The 17,643-nt window shown below is 39.4% G+C and overlaps 1 protein-coding gene across 1 annotated transcript in view; it reads left to right on the top strand.

Moving 5' to 3' along the window:
• LOC124769265 (peripheral plasma membrane protein CASK-like) overlaps positions 1 to 17,643 on the top strand; it is a 698,413-nt gene that overhangs the window by 437,537 nt on the left and 243,233 nt on the right. The window contains exon 9 of the mRNA XM_047249162.1: positions 15,113 to 15,231. Coding sequence (XP_047105118.1) covers positions 15,113 to 15,231 — 119 coding nt within the window. The remainder of the gene's footprint in view (positions 1 to 15,112; positions 15,232 to 17,643) is intronic.

Here is a 17,643-nt window from a genome sequence, read left to right on the forward strand (position 1 = left end):
TCTAGAAAAGAAATTGCTGAATTCTAACTTTCAAGTGACAGTTTTATCTATTGTAAGAAATGCATAGAAATTCCCACGTGTACAGCTACTACGTTGTTACTATTTTAAGAAGAACCAATTTTTGTAGAGAATTAGTGGTTGCACGTGGTCGTGTGGGGATTTGCCAGTTACCTCCACCGGGCGCGTGCGCATTGGAAGTGGGGGAAAGCTCGCGGGCTCTGCCGCCAGCAGAGTCGGAGGGTGGCGAGGAAATAAAAACTGTGAAAAAAACTGGAGTGGTCCTCCAGGTTGGGGGCTGGGCGCTGGGCTAACAGCCATACCCGTAAAAAAGAACTTGTTACGAAACGTCCAGAAAATGTGTCGGAGGTAAATAGAAACAAGGAATAGAACAAAAAGAAGAGTGTACTTAATGTCAAGGGAAAACGATGACTACAGAGCTAAATCACAATACAAATTACATTGTAAAATTCTAAACAATGTAATCAGAACTTCAAAATGTGTTTATTTTCAAGAAAAAATAAATGCCTCGAATAACAAGATAAAAACTATATGGAACATAATAAAAAGTGAAACAGGAAAAACGAATCAGGCAAATGAGGAAATTATGTTAAATGCAAATAATGAGTTGATTAGAGATACCTCCAAAATTGCAGACACTTCCAACAACTTTTTCCTTTCAGTAGCAGACAACTTAGGTTTGCATAGTTCCTCAGAAGACAGCTTAAAATATTTTTAAAAAATGCATTACCACAGAAGTTTGGAAAAATTCAAATATATCCTACCTCACAAAAAGAGATATCTAATATTATTAGCTCTCTTAAAAACAAATGTTCCAGTGGTTATGATGAAATCAGCACTGCAATAATTAAATGTTGCTCCTCAGAACTTTGTGACATACTGAGTTATTTATGTAATAAATACCACCACAGTGGTGCCTTTCCAGATAGGCTTAAATATGTCATTGTCAAACCATTACACTAAAAAGGAGACAAATCATTAGTGAAAAACTTCCATCCTATTTCATTATTGGCAATATTTTCAAAAGTGTTTGAAAGGCTTATGTACAATAAACTTTATAAACACTTAGTACAGAAAAATATTCTCATTTGCAATCATTTTGGATTTTGGAAAGGATTGTCAGCTGATCAAGCTATATTCTTCGTACATATGGTATATTAGAATCAATAAATCAAAAGTTATTACCACTTGGCATATTCTGTGATCTGGCGAAAGCTTTTGATTGTGTTAAGCATGATACTCCTTATGCAAAAGTTAAAATATTATGGGATAACAGGAGTAGCATGCTCGTGGTTCTCATCCTATCTTTTTAATAGGAAACAGTTTGTATGTGTGTATCAGGTATTACATAACAATAGCATTCAAAATATGAAACCATCAGACAAGAGGTGCCCCAGGGCTCTATTTTAGGTCCCTTGTTGTTCCTGTTATATATTAATGACCTTCCATATGCAGTGTCACAAAATGCCAATTTTGTCTTATTTGCAGATGGTACAAGTATTGGTATAAAAACAGTACCTGTGATCTCACTGAGCAATCAGCTAATGAAATATTTGTAAGTATCAATGAGCGGTTCACAGCAAATGGATTGTCATTGAACTTTGACAAGACCCAGTACATACAGTTTAGTACCTCACAGTGAATACCGGACCCTATATGTATAACGTATTCAAACAATGAAATTAAAGCTGTAGACAGTGTCAAATTTTTAGGGCTACAAATTGACCACAACATGAATTGGAAAACTCACACTCTAGACTTAATGAAACGTCTTAGTTCAGCTAAATTTGCAGTACGCATGGTAGCAAAAATAGGTGATTTAAAAATAAAGCCGCACGGGATTAGCCGAGCAGTATAAGACGCTGGAGTCATGGACTGTGCAGCTGGTCCCGGCAGAGGTTCGAGTCCTCCCTCGGGCATGGGTGTGTGTTTGTCCTTAGGATAATTTAGGAGAAGTAGTGTATAATGTTAGGGACTGATGACCGTAGCAGTTAAGTTCCATTAGATTTCACACACATTTAAACATTCTTTTTAAAAAAAAAAAATCAGTTTATTTGGCCTACTTCCATTCACTAATGAGTTATGGAATCATCTTTTGGGGAAACTCCTCTCACAAAAAGAGTATTTTCAAAATTCAAAACGAGTCATTAGAATTATATCTGGGGTCAGTCCTACCTACATCATCATGAAGATATCTCTTCAAGAAACTTGGTATTCTAACTACTACTTCTCAGTACATGCGACAATAAAGTAATGAGACTTACTTTCTGTGCAAGATGTGTGAACCCTGCAGGCTTGCGTAGGCACAATATCTTTGACCTTGGTTTACAAGCTGCTTCTTGTCCAAGCGGCCCATCGATGCAACTGCTCAGTCGTGAGTTGTGCTGTAATAAGTTAACACGTGTCTGTGTCTCTCGTCACGGAAATGGAACTGCATAATATTGCGCAACGGTATGCCATTTCTTTTTGCGTTAAATTGGGTGAAAACGCGACAACAACTTACAGTAAGCTTCACAAAGCTTTTGGAGGGGAGGTTATGTCAACAGCTCAAGTTTTTCGTCGGCATAAAATGTTTAGTGAAGGTAGAACGAATGTTGAAGATGAAGACAGCAGTGGATGACCATCAACCTCAGGGACAGATGTCAACTTCGCCAGGGTGCGTAAACTCATACGATCTGATCGAAGATTATCCGTGAAAATGATGGCAGAAGAACTGAACATCAATGGAGAAACGGTTCGTCTAATAATAACTGAAGATCTTGGTATGAGAAAGATTTGTGCAAAAATGGTCCGCAAAAATCTCAAACCACAACAGCGAGAAACACGGGAAAATTTGGCAGCCGATCTGTTAGAGCAAATGGAAATCAGTCTAGAACTGTTGAGCCGTGTTATCACTGGTGATTAAAGTTGGTTTGTTTTCAGTACGATCCAGAGACAAAATGCAATGGTGTTCAAAGGGATCACCCAGACCAAACAAAGCTCGCATGTCAAAGCCAAAAGTGAAATGCATGCTTGTGTGCTTCTTTGATTCTAAGGGAATTGTTCATAAAGAGTAGGTGCCTCCTGGACAAACAGTTAACCAATATTACTGCAAAGAAATTTTTGAAAGACTTCGTAAAAGAGTTCTTCGTTTCCATGTCAACATTGCTGACAGTTGGATTCTGCGTCACGATAATGCGTTATCCCATGCTGCTCTGTCAGTACAGCAATTTTTAACCTCAAAACAAATTTCAGTATTACCATAGCCACCTTCTTCACCAGATATCGCTCGCTGCGACTTTTTTCTATTTCCAAGAGTCAAAACGGCGGTCAAGGGACGCTGTTATGAAACAACACAAGATGTTCAAAGAGATGTGACGAGGGTCTTGGAGGATAATACAGAAGATGAGTTCCAGAAATGTTACCATCAATGGCAGAAGCCCTGAAAAAAGGGTATGCAATCAGATGGGAACTACTTTGAAGGAGACAACACTAAACTTGACTAAACGGTAAGCAACATTCTTTTTCATATCAGTCTCATTACTTTATTGTCGCACCTCGTACTAACTGATGTCCTTTGTCGTTTCCAGCATGTCACTTTTTTTTTACACAAAATAGTGCAAAACGTGATTATAACACCAGAACCAAAAACAATCTGTATAAGGAGTATAAAAGCCTAACATTAGTACAAAAAGGAGTGAAATACATGGGTACTCATATATTAAATAACATATCAGGGCATATCGAAGGCCTTGTAAGTGATAAAGACCGGTTTCAGAGTGAATTAAAGAACTTACTGTTGGCCAATTTCTTCTACTTCATGGATGAATATCTTTATAAGGATTATAGCTCATAACTCTGTCTGCATTAGAATTGTACCCAGATACTCCTCTCCAAGGGATCCATGGAAAACGATAAGTGTAATGTAAATAGAGAAAATGGCTTACGAACAAGGACTTACGATTTGGAATGTGGAACATTAGGACTTTGGAAAAACCTGGCACACGAGAAGAAAGGCAGTTTTTATGAAATTCTCGAAGAAGTAATTAGTAAGACTTGGATATGATATGAAGCTCATTGTGGGAGATTCCAATGCTTAAGTTGGATGGGAGATCGTATGGAAAGCAGTAGCTGGGATTGAAAGCCTACATGTTGAAAGTAATGATAATGGAGTGAGACTGCTTAGTTGTGAAACTGCAGCTGACCTAAGGGTTACGAGTACACAATTCCCTCAGATGGACATTCTCAAGATAAATTGGGTATCAACAAAAAAAAAAAAAAAACCAAGTAGATCGTGCCCTGGTAGATCAAAGCTATGAAAGTATTATAATGAATGTGAAAACGATAAGGGAAGTGGAGGCAGGCAGGCATAGACCATTATCTAATCATAGCAGAGGCACGCCAAAGAATAACTATTGAAAAACCAAAGAGGGGGGGGGGGGAGGGAGGGAGAGCGTTTAAGACCGTAACATTGTCATAGACAGATTGAAGGATAACAACAAAGCACAGTAGTTTATCATTAAAACATCAACTTTGCTTTGCAACTTAACAATGGAAGACAACTTTGACGTTGAAGACCACTGGGAAATGATAGAAACAGATATGGAAGAAGTGGCACTAGAAGTATGCCGAAAAAGAAATAGAAGGAAGAAAAATCGATAGTTTTCAGAAGAATGTGAGCAAAAAGTGAAAGAAGGAAAGAAGAGCAGCGAAGGAAAAAGACCTACAAGAGGATTCCAACGAAAGTAAAGAATCTCACGAAAAGTACCAGTACAGTTCTGGAAAGATCCAAAGGTATGGAAAGTAGGAGGGAATATTTTGAGGAGCTTCTAAATGTTGAAGACAGAAGTGTAGAAATGGTGCAACAGCATGAGTATCAAGAGTTTGGAGCCCTTTGTGGAACCGACAATGAAAGAGACAATAGACTTAAAATACTGAAAAGCAACGAAGCGCTAGGGAGAGATGGCATAATAGCTGAATTGTTTAAGAAGAAAGGAATAAAAATTGCAAAACTAGTAAACTTGTTTGGAACATCTGGAATGAAGAAAGATTTTCAGAGGGGTGGACAGAAGCGATATTAATACCTATTCATAAAAGGGCGATAAACAACAATGCAGGAACAACAGAGGCATCTCATTAATTAGCACTGCGTATAAAGTGTTCTCTAAGATCCTCAAGAAAAAATTAGAACTATATTTAAATGAGAAACGAGTGGGATTTACGAAAACTTGTTCAACTACTGACCAGTACTCATACTAAAGGAAGCCATATTCAGACATTGGGAATATAGCAAAACAATGGCAGTACTATTTGTTGATTATAAGAAAGCCTGTGACAGTTTATACAGACATAAGTTACGGGAGAAAATGCAGAGATGCGGAATACCGGCGAAGATTATAAACATTGTGAAAGTGAGACTGATAGGCTCGAAAGGGGTAGTGAAAATGGATGGAGATTATTCGAAGGCGTTTGACATAATAACAGGAGTCAAGCAAGGAGGTTGAACATTACTCCCCTTGTTCAACATTGTAATACAGGAAGCGCTGGACGCAGCAAGTGAAGCGGAAGCGGGAATTAAAATAGGAACAAAGAGAAATGTATTGGCCTTTGCAGATGACGTAGCACTATTCACTGAAAATCCGAATGACCTTAAAATACTGACAAAAAGACTCTTTCAAAAAGCAAAGTAAGCTGGACTGGAAGTAAATGGTGAGAAAACAAAATTCGTGAGGGTAGAAAGAAATTACAGAACAAAAAGATAGGAAACACTGCAGATAGATAACCTCTGCAAACCGATAACGGCATGATTGGAGAAGTAGACAAGTTTATATATCTGGGGCAGTAGTAAACAACAAAAACGATAAGAAACGATAAAGAGATGAAGATCAAAGCTGCATCCAGACCTTCATATTCTCTCAACAAACTACTACCATCTAACATTTTTTCAAGAGGAACCAAAGTAAGAATATTTAAAACCATAATAATTCCGGTACTACTATATAGGACAGAAGTATGGAGAATAGATAAATACATAGAGAGAGAGAAAAAATTTTTCCAAAGTAAAATCTTGCGAAAAATATTTTGAAATTTGTTGTAAGGTCTAATGGGACCAAACTGCTGAAGTCATCAGTCCCTAAGCCTACTCACTACTTAATCGAACTTAAACTTATGGCGCGCGCGCGCGCACACACACACACACACACACACACACGCACACCCAAGGGAGGACTCGGACCTCCGACGGGGGGCGGGGGGGGGGGGGGGGGGAGCCGCACGGACCGTGACAGATGGCTCAGACCGCGCGGCAAAGATGTTTGGACCAATCTATGAGGGAGGAGAATGGTGAAGAAGGAAGAAAAGATAGCTATACAATGAGCCAGATGTAGTTTCGGGAGCCAAGACAAGAAAACTAAGATGGGCCGACAACGTCTATAGAAGAGAGCAGGGATCTTTACTGAGAGAAGTTTCAGGGAATAAACTGGAAGGACGAAGACCTGTAGGCAGGCCAAAACAGAGATGGAGAGACCAGGTTCCCAAGGATCTACAGGTACTGGGAGCAAGAAACTACGATACCAAAGACAGAATACTGTGGAAGAAGATACTTGACGAAACCAAAAACCGACTGCGGTTTGTGGGGCCAGGAGAGAAAGAGTAAGTAAGTACATGGCCAGGAAGTAATCGAAAGGTTTCCGTAGGTTATATAATGATGAGACACAAAATATTGTCAGAGGCACATGTGGACTCTATTCATAATTAGGCGGCTATGAACTGCTGATTAAAAAGTGAAGAAATTACAGAAAGTTTGGAAATTAAGGAAATGGGACCCGAATAAATGGAAAGAACCAGAAGTTGTTGAGAGTTCTGAAGGAATCATTAGGCAATGACTAACTGAAACACTAGAAATAAATATAACAGAGGAATGAGTAGGTAGGTTCGATAGATGAAAGAGTGAAGGCAGCAAAGGATCAAAAAGGCAGGGTCCAGCTGGATTCTTTGGACAGCACACGACGTGATACTGAATTCAGTTGGCAGAAGTATAAACAAAAATCCAGAGAATGAAGTCGGAAAAAGGGAATACGGATTTACAGAAAGTGCAAAATGCCTAGAGGAGAAATACAAAGTTGTTGAAGCATGCTTGGCAATGTTAGATAGATGCTGCCTAGAGAGACCTTCGCAGGGAAAAAAATCCTACTGTGTGAATGTCAAAAGCTCAGATGGCAAGCGAGTTCTTACAGAAAAGGAAGGGCAAAATGTTGAAGGAGTATATAGAGCAGCTTTACCAAGAAAATAAACTAGAAGACTATATTATAGAAATGGAAGAGGAAGTAGATAAAGAAGAAGAGCATTAATGACCTAAATTGAAACAAGTCACTAGACTATATGACATTGCCGCAAAATTACTGAGATCCTTGGGGAGACATGCAATGACAACATGTCTCACCTGATAGCACGATGAATGAGACAGATGAATGTCATAATTTCAGTTCCAAAAAAAGCAGGTGCTGACATATGAATATTGCAGAATCATCAGACAAGGTTTTTTTGCGAATTAGTGACACGAATTATTACCAGGAGATGGATAGCGGAGTAAAAGTGGACTTCGGGGAAGATGAGTTTGGATTCCGGAAAATGAAGGAACAGACAGTGGAATACTCATCCTACGAATTATCTTAGAAGACAGACTGAAGAATGGCAAATCAGCTTTATAGCAGTTGCAGATTTAAAGAAGTATCTAGGCTTTTTTTTGGCTATATCTGGGATAAAACGGAGACCGCGATGTGTTGCCTACAAAGTGTTAAGAAAACCAAACTGCTTTAAAAGAGATGGACGTGAAAAAGAAACGGTAACTGAGATGGGAGCAAGACAAAATTGTAGCAAATTCCGGATGTTATTCAGTAAGTACATCGAACAAGCAGTAAAAGAAACAAAGGAGTAATCTGGAAACGAAATCATAGATCAGGATGAAAATATAAAAACATCGAGATTTTCTTATGAGTTTGTAATTTGATCAGTTGCTGCCAAAGCATTTGAAGAGCAGTTAAGTTGAATGGACAGTGTCACAAAAAGAAATTTTCCGATGAATAATAACAACGAAAACAAAACAAGAGTGATAGAATGTAGTCGAATCAAATCACATGATGCTGAAGGAGTTAGATTAAGGAATGAAACACTGAAAGTGGTAGGTGGTGATGTACTGCTTGGGCAGCGGACTGACTGACTGTCATAAGTAGAGATGACATGAAGTGCAGACTGAAAACACCAGGAGAAGAATTTCTGAGGAAAAGAAATTTGATAAATATAAATTTAAGAGTTAGGAAATTTTTCTGAGGGTTTTTGTCTGGAGTACAGCCTTGTACAGAAGTGAAACGTGGATGATAAACAGTTCGAACAAAAAGAGAGTAGGAGCCTTTGAAATGTAGTGCTACAGAAGTATGCTAGAAATGAGGTTGGTAAATTGGAAAACTAATGGGTAGGTACTGAATAGATTCAGGAGACAATAAATTTATGACGCATCTTGTCTAAAGGAAGGGATTGACTGGCAGGACATCAAGGCAAATTAATTTCGTTATAAAGGAGAGTGTTGGGAGGATGTTAAAATTGTGGAGAGAGATCAAGACTTGACTACAGAAAGCTTGTAAAAATGCCTGTAAGTTGCCATTGTTACACAGTGTTAAAGAGGCTTGCACAGGAAAGACTAGCTTCGAAACTGCATCAAACCAATTTTCATACTCAAGATTACAACATTGTCAGTAATACAGCCATAAAAGAGGGGGTATCTTACGTTAGCCACATTGCCTTCGCTTTGCAATATGAGGGGATCACCAATTTAGTATTGGAGGGCAGCGTGGAGGGTAAAAATCGTAGAGGGAGACCAAGAGATGAATACACTAAGCAGATTCAGAAGGATGTAGGTTGCAGTAGGTACTGGGAGATGAAAAAGCTTGCACAGGATAGAGTAGCATGGAGAGCTGCATCAAACCAGTCTCAGGACTGAAGACCACAACAACAACAACTTGCAATATGAGATAGTTCATGAAATCTGGTTCAACAGCAGTAAGGTTTATAAAATAATTATTTTGTCAAATGAGTCGTAAATGAAAATTGTCAATTTCGATTATGAGTACAAAGTCAGTATTTTCTATATCGCAGGGAGAAATAGAGTAAGTTGAAAGAATGGTTATTACAGATCCACGTCGTTAAGTTACAGTTGGAGCTCAAACGCAGACTGGAATAGGCGGGAGAAGGAAATCAGTAGTGGACTTCCATTGATTTGTGGTGAAGACATAGTAACTGGCGTAGTGATAAGAGAAACGTAAATATTTCAACTGCACGGATGATTCATCTTCATTGTTGAACGTCACGCCCCTATAACAGATGACAGAGGAGTCTTTTGAGACCAATTAAGACAAAGTGTATGCGTTTCCGTAGCTGTTCGCCGTAAACAACTATAAGACGCTTATCAAAGTGTACCTCTTATTGCATGATACGAAGTTTCTTGCTGCGCGATTTACGGATTTAATTCGACAGGAATGAATATTTTTATGCGTCTGTGCAAGTTGATATTACTTCAGTCATACTTCAATCCTGCCCCCCCCCCCCCTTCTCACCCCTGTTATTACAAACTAAGAATCTTGACGGGGTAGCATGGTCTGTGTGCTTCGACGTTACATATAGGCAAGTATTTGTAAGGAGGGGTTCCTGAAGAGGTGCAGCAGCATGGATGGTTGATCTATCCTTGTAACAATAGCCATGTTATGTTGTTACTGTGACAGAGCTGAAAGCAGGGGGGAAATACAGCTGTTACATTCCCAAACAAATGTAACGCTACTGTATGACTAACTACTGGCAGCTGCCTACGGGGTAAAATATTTCGGAAGAAAATTAGTCTCCCATTCGGGTAAAATAGGCAGGGAATACTCATGCAAATGTTACCAGAAAATGAAATGTGGGGTTCTGCCGCCACTAACATTGACCTCTTTCCATCTGTGTAGACGAAAGTTGTATAGTGTGCGTGTATTTCTGGAGTGCAGTTGAGTGTTCTGGATGCGTGTATGGTGTAATGTGACGATTGTGTTGTATGATACAATGAGAGAAGGGAGAGGCTGAAACCCTCTGCCGACAGCTAAGAGGGTGGACAAAATATGGAAACAGCAAAAACAACACATTACCATGGCTAATAAGGCGTAAGAAAACCGTTGGCGTTCCCAACAGCTTCCAGTCGTCTTACGATGGGTAAATAAAGGGCGTGTATAGTTTTCAAGCGAATCTTGCCCCATTCTTTGTCCATAATAGTGGCACGTTCAGGTAAAGATGACGGAAATGGGTAGTGATTACGCCCCCTTATCTCCAAACCAAACAAATGCTCAATAATATCGATATCGGTGACTGTGGTGTCCGGGAGAGACGCGACAATTCGTTCTCGTGCTCACAAAACCAGTCATGGGCGACAAGACCTGTGTAGCTTTGAAACAGAGCATCATAATTGGAGAACAAACATTGTACCATGGGATGGACGTGATCAGCCAAAATGGTCACGTTCTGCGGAGTAGTTTACGTAACTACTCACACCAGCGCCTGAGGTAAAGTTAAAATGATTGAAGCAGAATACAACAAAAAATTCTTACCTTTATTACCCGCTACCATGTACAACATCGAAAGACTACGGAGAAGAAATAAAAACGTTAAGATCTGCGAATGACATTGTAATTATGTCAGAGGAGGCGAAAGATCGGGAAAATCAGTTGAGTGGAATCTTGTGCGTTTTAAAAAGTATTAAGGAGAACATCAACACAAGCGAAACGGAGCTAACGGAATGTAGTCGAATTAAGTAAATGATGAGGTAATTAGATTAGGAAATGAGATGCTGAGAATTGTAGAGCGTTTTACAAGTTGGGAATAATAACACTGGCGACAGCAGAGATGAGGAAGATATAAAATGTAGATTGGGATTAGCTAGCAGAACTTTACTGGAGAAGAGAAACATCTAATACGAATTTTAGTGTTAGGAAGTCTTTTCTGAAGGTATTTGTTTAGAGTGTAGACTTAAGTGGAAGTGAAACGTGTACGAGGAACAGTACAGAGAAGAACAGAATAAACCCAGTAGAACAGTTCATGATGGGGGAGACCCTCCGTAATATACAGTAACTGTAAAGAAAGGTCTAAAGAAACAGAGGCTACTGGATAATAGATATAAAACAACATGCAGGACTATAGACAGAGACGATGCTGAATGGAACATGTCTTGCTGTCAAGAGAGCAGTGCGTGAAGCCTTCAATGGCCACTGTAGTAGAATATTGTCAAATGATGTACCACAAAACCGGAAGAAATTCTGGTCATGTGTAATGGCTGCCAGTGGCACCAGAGGTAGCATCCAGTCACTGAAACACAGGGTACCAAACCAAAAGAAGAAATGCTTGACCCTGTTCTCAAAAGTCCCTTTACAAAGGAAAATCAAGGAGTGTTACCCCAGTTTAATCCTCGTACCACTGAAAAGATGAGAGAACTGGATATTAATGTCAGTACCACTAAGAAACAGCTGAAATAGTGAACTGATCTACGCCCCGCGCCGTTTGGAATCCGCATCAGATTCTGTACTCAATTAGTGGCTGTATTAGCTCATATTTTAACCATAGTACACTGAAGATCCCTGGACACCAAAAGCTATTCCGAACAGGTCACATCTGTCTACCTGAACTGCATCAGACATGACCTACAAAACTACCGTCCACTATTTTTGACCTCCATTTGTTGTTGGATCTTCGAAATATCTTGAGCTCAAGCATAATACTGCATCTTGAACATAACCATGCTAGCCGGTACTGATTTCTAAAACACTGATAATTTGAAACACAACTCGCACTTTTCTCGCATGACATATTGAAGGCCATGGATCAAGGCAGTCAGTAGATGCAGTATTTCTCGACTTCCGTAAAGCATTTGACTCGGTACCACACTTACGTTTACTATTAAAAGTACGATCAAATGGGCTATAACCGAAATTTGTGACTGGGTTGAGGATTTTTTTAATGGGAATGACGCAGCAATTCATCTCGGATGGAGAGTCATCGACAAATGTAGAGTTAATTTCTGGTGTACCGCAGGGAAGTGTGTTGGATCCCTTGCTGTTCATGCTGTATGTTAATGATCTTGGGGAAATTATTAATAGTAACCTCAGACATTCCACAGATGATGTGGTTACCTACAGTGAAGTAGTCTGAACGAAGCTGCTCAAATATTCAGTCCGATCTTAATAAGACTTCAAAGTGGTTCAGAGACTGGCAGCTTCCTGTAACTATTCAGAAATGTAGAACTGTACACATCTCAAAACAAGAAAAAACCTTATATCCTATGACTACAGAATCTAAGTATTGTGTATTTAAACTGGGGACGTAGAAACGACGGAGAGGCTTCGTCCCGCCGTAGCCTTCAGTGGTTCACGACCCGACAGCAGTCCACCCAACACACCGAACCCAGGGTTATTGTGTGGTTCGGCCCATCGCCGACACAGCCGGAATCGACCAACTCATAAAAATACCCCGGTGTCACACTGTTTAGTGCTACGAAGTAGAGTGATCACAGGATTAGTTGCGGGTAAGCTAAAGCAGGTGGAAGATTTCGGCTCATTGGTAGAATACTGGGAAACTGCAATCAGTCTACAAAGGAGATAGCCTACAGATCACACGTGCGGCCCATTCTAAACATTACTCACGCGTGTTCGACCTGCACCAATTACAACTAACAGAGGATACTGAACGTATACAGAGAAGGGCAGCACGAATGGTCACAGGTTTGTTTGACGTCAGAGAGAATCACAGAGATGCTGAAGAATCTGAACTGGCAAGGTATTGAAAACAGACGGAATATCCTAAGAAAGCCTACTTTCAATGTTTCATAAAGAACCGGCTATAAATGATGACTCTAGGAAATTGCCGTGCAGTGCACAGTGGTTCAAAGAGTATAGATGAAGATTTAGAATAGAATCTTTTTAAATGACATAGTACAGAAGAGTGCTGAAGACGGGTAGATAGATCGAGTTAATAATCAGGTGTGGAATCAGATTGGTGATCAAGGAGCTTCATGGCACAATTTAATTAAAAGAAGGGATACGTTTATAAAATGCAACCTGAGACATAAAGGAAAAATTAATTTGCTAGTGGAGGAGCGTATGGAGCATAAAAGTTGTGTAGTGAGACCAAGGCTTCAATACGCAAGCAGGTTCAAATTAAAGCAGGTTGCAGGTGGTGAGTGATATTAGAAGAAATGAAGATTTTTGTGTTCCCATAGACTCCATACGAGATGTCGGCGTGCGGGATTAGCCGAGCTGTCTTAGGCGCTGCAGTCATGGACTGTGCGGCTAGTACCGGCGGAGGTTCGAGTCTTCCCTGGGGCATGGGTGTGTGTGTTTGTCCTTACGATAATTTAGGTTAAGTAGTGTGTAAGTTTTGGGACTGATGACAGCAGTTAAGTCCCATAGGATTTCACACACATTTGAACTTTTTTTTTTCTCTCCACACGAGAAGTTCTGGCAACAGTATTCGGAAATACGAGGAGGAAATATGAGCGTCAATGAAAATATCAGCGTAACGCTGAGGTGTGATCATATAGCCTAATAATGGTTACGGCGTCTGCTCGCGAAAAGTAGGCAATGTGGATTTGAATCCTGCCGTGGTACAAATTTTCGTTTGTCACAACTTATTCATTACATTGCAAATTCAGCGTTTCTACCTGTTACCTAACGTATTTCGTATTGTTGCACCTACATTTTTTCACCCCTCTGATTCCGTTTATTTTATTTTAGTGAATTTAATTCAAATGGCTAATAAATAATATCATTAAAAAAAGGAAGAAACGTGGAGAGACGAAATAGAACTAGACAGAAGGGCATAGACGGCAGTAGTAGAGGATATTTGGCGAGATGAGGAATAGTGTCAACAGGTGAAACGAAATAAAAATAAAAGAGTTAATGAAAATGTTCCAAAAAGCGAGCGTGTTCTAGTGATCAGTACAGATCACAAAAAAGGAAGTATAAAAGTGATGATCAGGAAGAGTGGTGGTGGTAGTAGTCATAAGTGTCGACGCAGACAACGATCGAAGAACTGCGGGAATTTTCTGTAGTCATTAAAAGTACGCGGCGAACGACTCTGTAAACTGTAAAAAGGAGAATAAAAAATTGGGCATATACGAAGAAACAGAGAAGTTTGAAGGAAAATTTTAATCGCCGAAGATCAATGCTTTATCCATCCACTCAAAAGAGAGTTGAAAGTTCCGAACATCTTTTAGAAGAATGAAAATATTAAATATTCATGATTCGAGAATACGTCGGAGAATATTAAATAGGAAAAGTCTGGTAAAATTTGCTTGAAATTCTAATAATATTAAGTCATTAATGCTAACAGCTGCTTTATTTGCGGACAAAGATTACAGAAGCTCGAGACGAAAGTAAACAAGGAGGCAGTTTCCTGAGGTGAGGTCCCTTGGACTATTAGAGTAGGTTTGTGACCTTAATATGTAAGTAAACTTTAGAATCCAAGGTCGTAGTCAAATTTTGATTTATCTGAAGAAATACCCCGTTTCGTATACTGAGTACATCTACGTGCGTCGTTACTCTTTTTAGGGTCTGATGATAACTTACAAAGTTAAGCTGAAACGGGTTCTCTGTCCAAATGCATCAACATGTGACCAGTAATGTGAACTCTTCACCCTATCAAGAAAGAAATAGGAACCGGATGATAAAAAATGAGTGTGGCATGTATTTCGCCTATGGCATAGGGGGAAAAGGCTTTTTGGATGGACGAATGATGAAATTAGGACTCCTTACTGCCAGTAGGAATAGCGGTCGGCAGCTAAACGTCAAAGTACGTGAACAGAATGTGATATGAATGATTTAAACTGTGTTATTTGTAGATTGTTTAGTGTGTATGTGTAAATAAAAGAACAATAAATGACGTAAAGTTGTGCTATTTGTACATGTGAAGTATTTATGGTAATTTCGTAGTGTGCTTCAGAGCTCACGCTGAGCCTTTGAGATGGCTGCTGTGACGCTTTATTTGTAATTTTTCTTGGCTGATGTTGAAGTACTGCTTTGTAAGATGAGTGTTGTCTTTCCCTAAGGAGCTGTGAGCCTGGTTCTCGATTCCCTCGACGACATCCACTGTTTACAAGAAGCGCCCCTCAATGACCGTGACTTCCTCCATTCGGTTCTGGAGGATCGGCAACTGCACGCCCTTCTCGAGGTAAGTGCGCCTCATTTCGTTCTATGCGTATTATCGGTTGCTTACGTAACATGTAATTAACCTGATTAGACGTCAACACTTTCTTTTTGCATTTTACGTCTTCTTCGCAGTTGAGTGCGTCGTATGATTTACGTCATTATCGAAGGACTGTTCAATATAAAACCAAGTAAAGAGCAGCATTTGTGTTATGAAATTTCCTTCTTTCGTGTGATCCACTGCGTTTGAATGTATTGTATTACTTCTGTGAATAGCTTGTATTATATACTACTGGAGTTATATTTTGTGGTATATGTTATTAGAAATTGTTTTAAGAGGCGGTACAAAAGAGCTGATAAAGTACAGTTTATTTCGGTTATTTTTCTTTTACAATTTGGACGGGTGATTCATTGTAGAATCTACACACATTGCTTAAAAAAAATGCAACACACTAAAGTAAAAGGTCGTTTTATTGACAAATGGTGACGGACATACTTCATAATTGTAGGAGTATACAGTAACAAACTGAGGCCAAATGAAACGCGCATGTCACAACAAAGAGTGCCCAAATAAGTACACAGTGTACCCCCCCCCCCTCCTTTCCTGTGGCGTTAGTGCATATGGTTGGGTGTTCTCGCATGCAAACGATTATAAAGCTGCCGAATGACACCCAGTGATAGATAGTCCCAGGCATCTTCAGTTAGTGAGTTAGTTCAAAGTTCCAGGGATCATTTTACGCGATAAATCACAATGAGTTGGAACGAGTTATTTTACACTCATATCGCAAATTGATTTGTACATATGCTGGGCATTTCTAAGGATTTTTTATAGGAAAAAATAAACAAATGGGAGTTAGTAGTTACAACCCATCAGCTTTTACACATCACGATAAAAGAAATTCTTCTGTGGATTGGAAAGAGTTATTAAGAACATACTTTCTCAGTTTTGTCAGAAATTTTATTTCACTAGGTAAGCGATCAAAAAATTTTGTTGCAACATTATGAAGTTCCTTTTGTGCTTGAGACAACCTTAATATGAAATAATCAATGTCATTTTTTTCTTCTGGTGTTGTAATTAAGTAAATCATTGCGCCTTCTGAACTGCAGTGGAGTATTTACAGCAAACTTACCGAGGGAATAAACATATCATGAAACAGTAGTCAGAATGCGCAACTCCTTAAACAGATATTTACAAGATGGGATGTGTGAGCATCACATATTATTCCTACTGCACGTTTTTGAGCAACGAAGAAGTTGTTTCTTAAATACGAGTTACCCCAGAACATTATTCCATATGACTTTCTTGCATGAAAATATGTCAACTGACTGATTCGTCTCTCCCCGAGAATTGCACCGATTCTAAGTGCAGATGTGGCTGAGCTAAGGTGTTTTACGAGTTCCAAAATATGCTTATTCCAGCTGAAATTGTCATTGATATGGACGCAGAAGAATGTTGGAAGTTCCCGCTGTATTTATTATTTCGTCACTTTGTGCTCTACTTACAATTGGTGTTTTACCCCAACATGCGCCGAACTGAACATGTCGTGTCTTTTTAAAATTAAGGATGAGACCATCTTAAAAAACTAGTCAATGATACTTTTTAAGAGTGCCGTCCAGGATGGTCGAGCGGTTCTAGGCGCTTCATTCTGGAACCGCGCGACCGCTACGGTCGCAGGTTCGAATCCTGCCTCTGGCATGGATGTGTGTGATGTCCTTAGTTTAGTTAGGTTTAAGTAGTTCTAAGTTCTAGGGGAGTAATGACCTCAGATGTTAAGTCCCGTAGTGCTCAGAGCCATTTGAACCATACTTTTAAGAACTTTGTTTACCATTTCTTCTGTTTCTGTCTGTGTGCTTGGATTGATGACAGTACTAGTGTCATCTGCAAAAAGATCTAATTCTACTTATTGTATATTGGACGGAAGATCATCTACATACGTGACAGACAATAGTGGACCTAAGATTGACCCATCGGAATTATGTTCTGGACTTTATTGATTGTATTACTGAGCACAATTTTTTGCGTTCTTTCGGTTTGAACTGGCATTGTCAATTGGCTGGCAATCCCATAAAACTTAATTTATCCAGAATGATAGTGTGATTCACACGGCACAGAAAATACCAATTGGCACTATTTTGTTACTTAATGCATGTCAAACCTGGTGAGTGAACATTTAAATTGCCTTCTCCTTAGTGCAACTCTTCTGAAAGCCAGACTGTGATTTGCTGAGGATATTATTGTTGCTAAGGTGAGATACTGTTCTATTATACATCACCTTCTTAAAAATTTTGGAAAATGATGTCAGCGGTGAAACAGGTCATTTGTTATTGGCATCTCTCTAATCCCCTTTCTTAAAGATAATTTTGACGATTACATATTTCAGTCTCTGTGGAAAAAGGCCCTGAGTTGGTGATGCATTACGCATTTCAGATAACACCA

Source organism: Schistocerca piceifrons, chromosome 1 (genome assembly GCF_021461385.2).
Source record: "Schistocerca piceifrons isolate TAMUIC-IGC-003096 chromosome 1, iqSchPice1.1, whole genome shotgun sequence".
NCBI classification, from domain to species: domain Eukaryota; kingdom Metazoa; phylum Arthropoda; class Insecta; order Orthoptera; family Acrididae; genus Schistocerca; species Schistocerca piceifrons.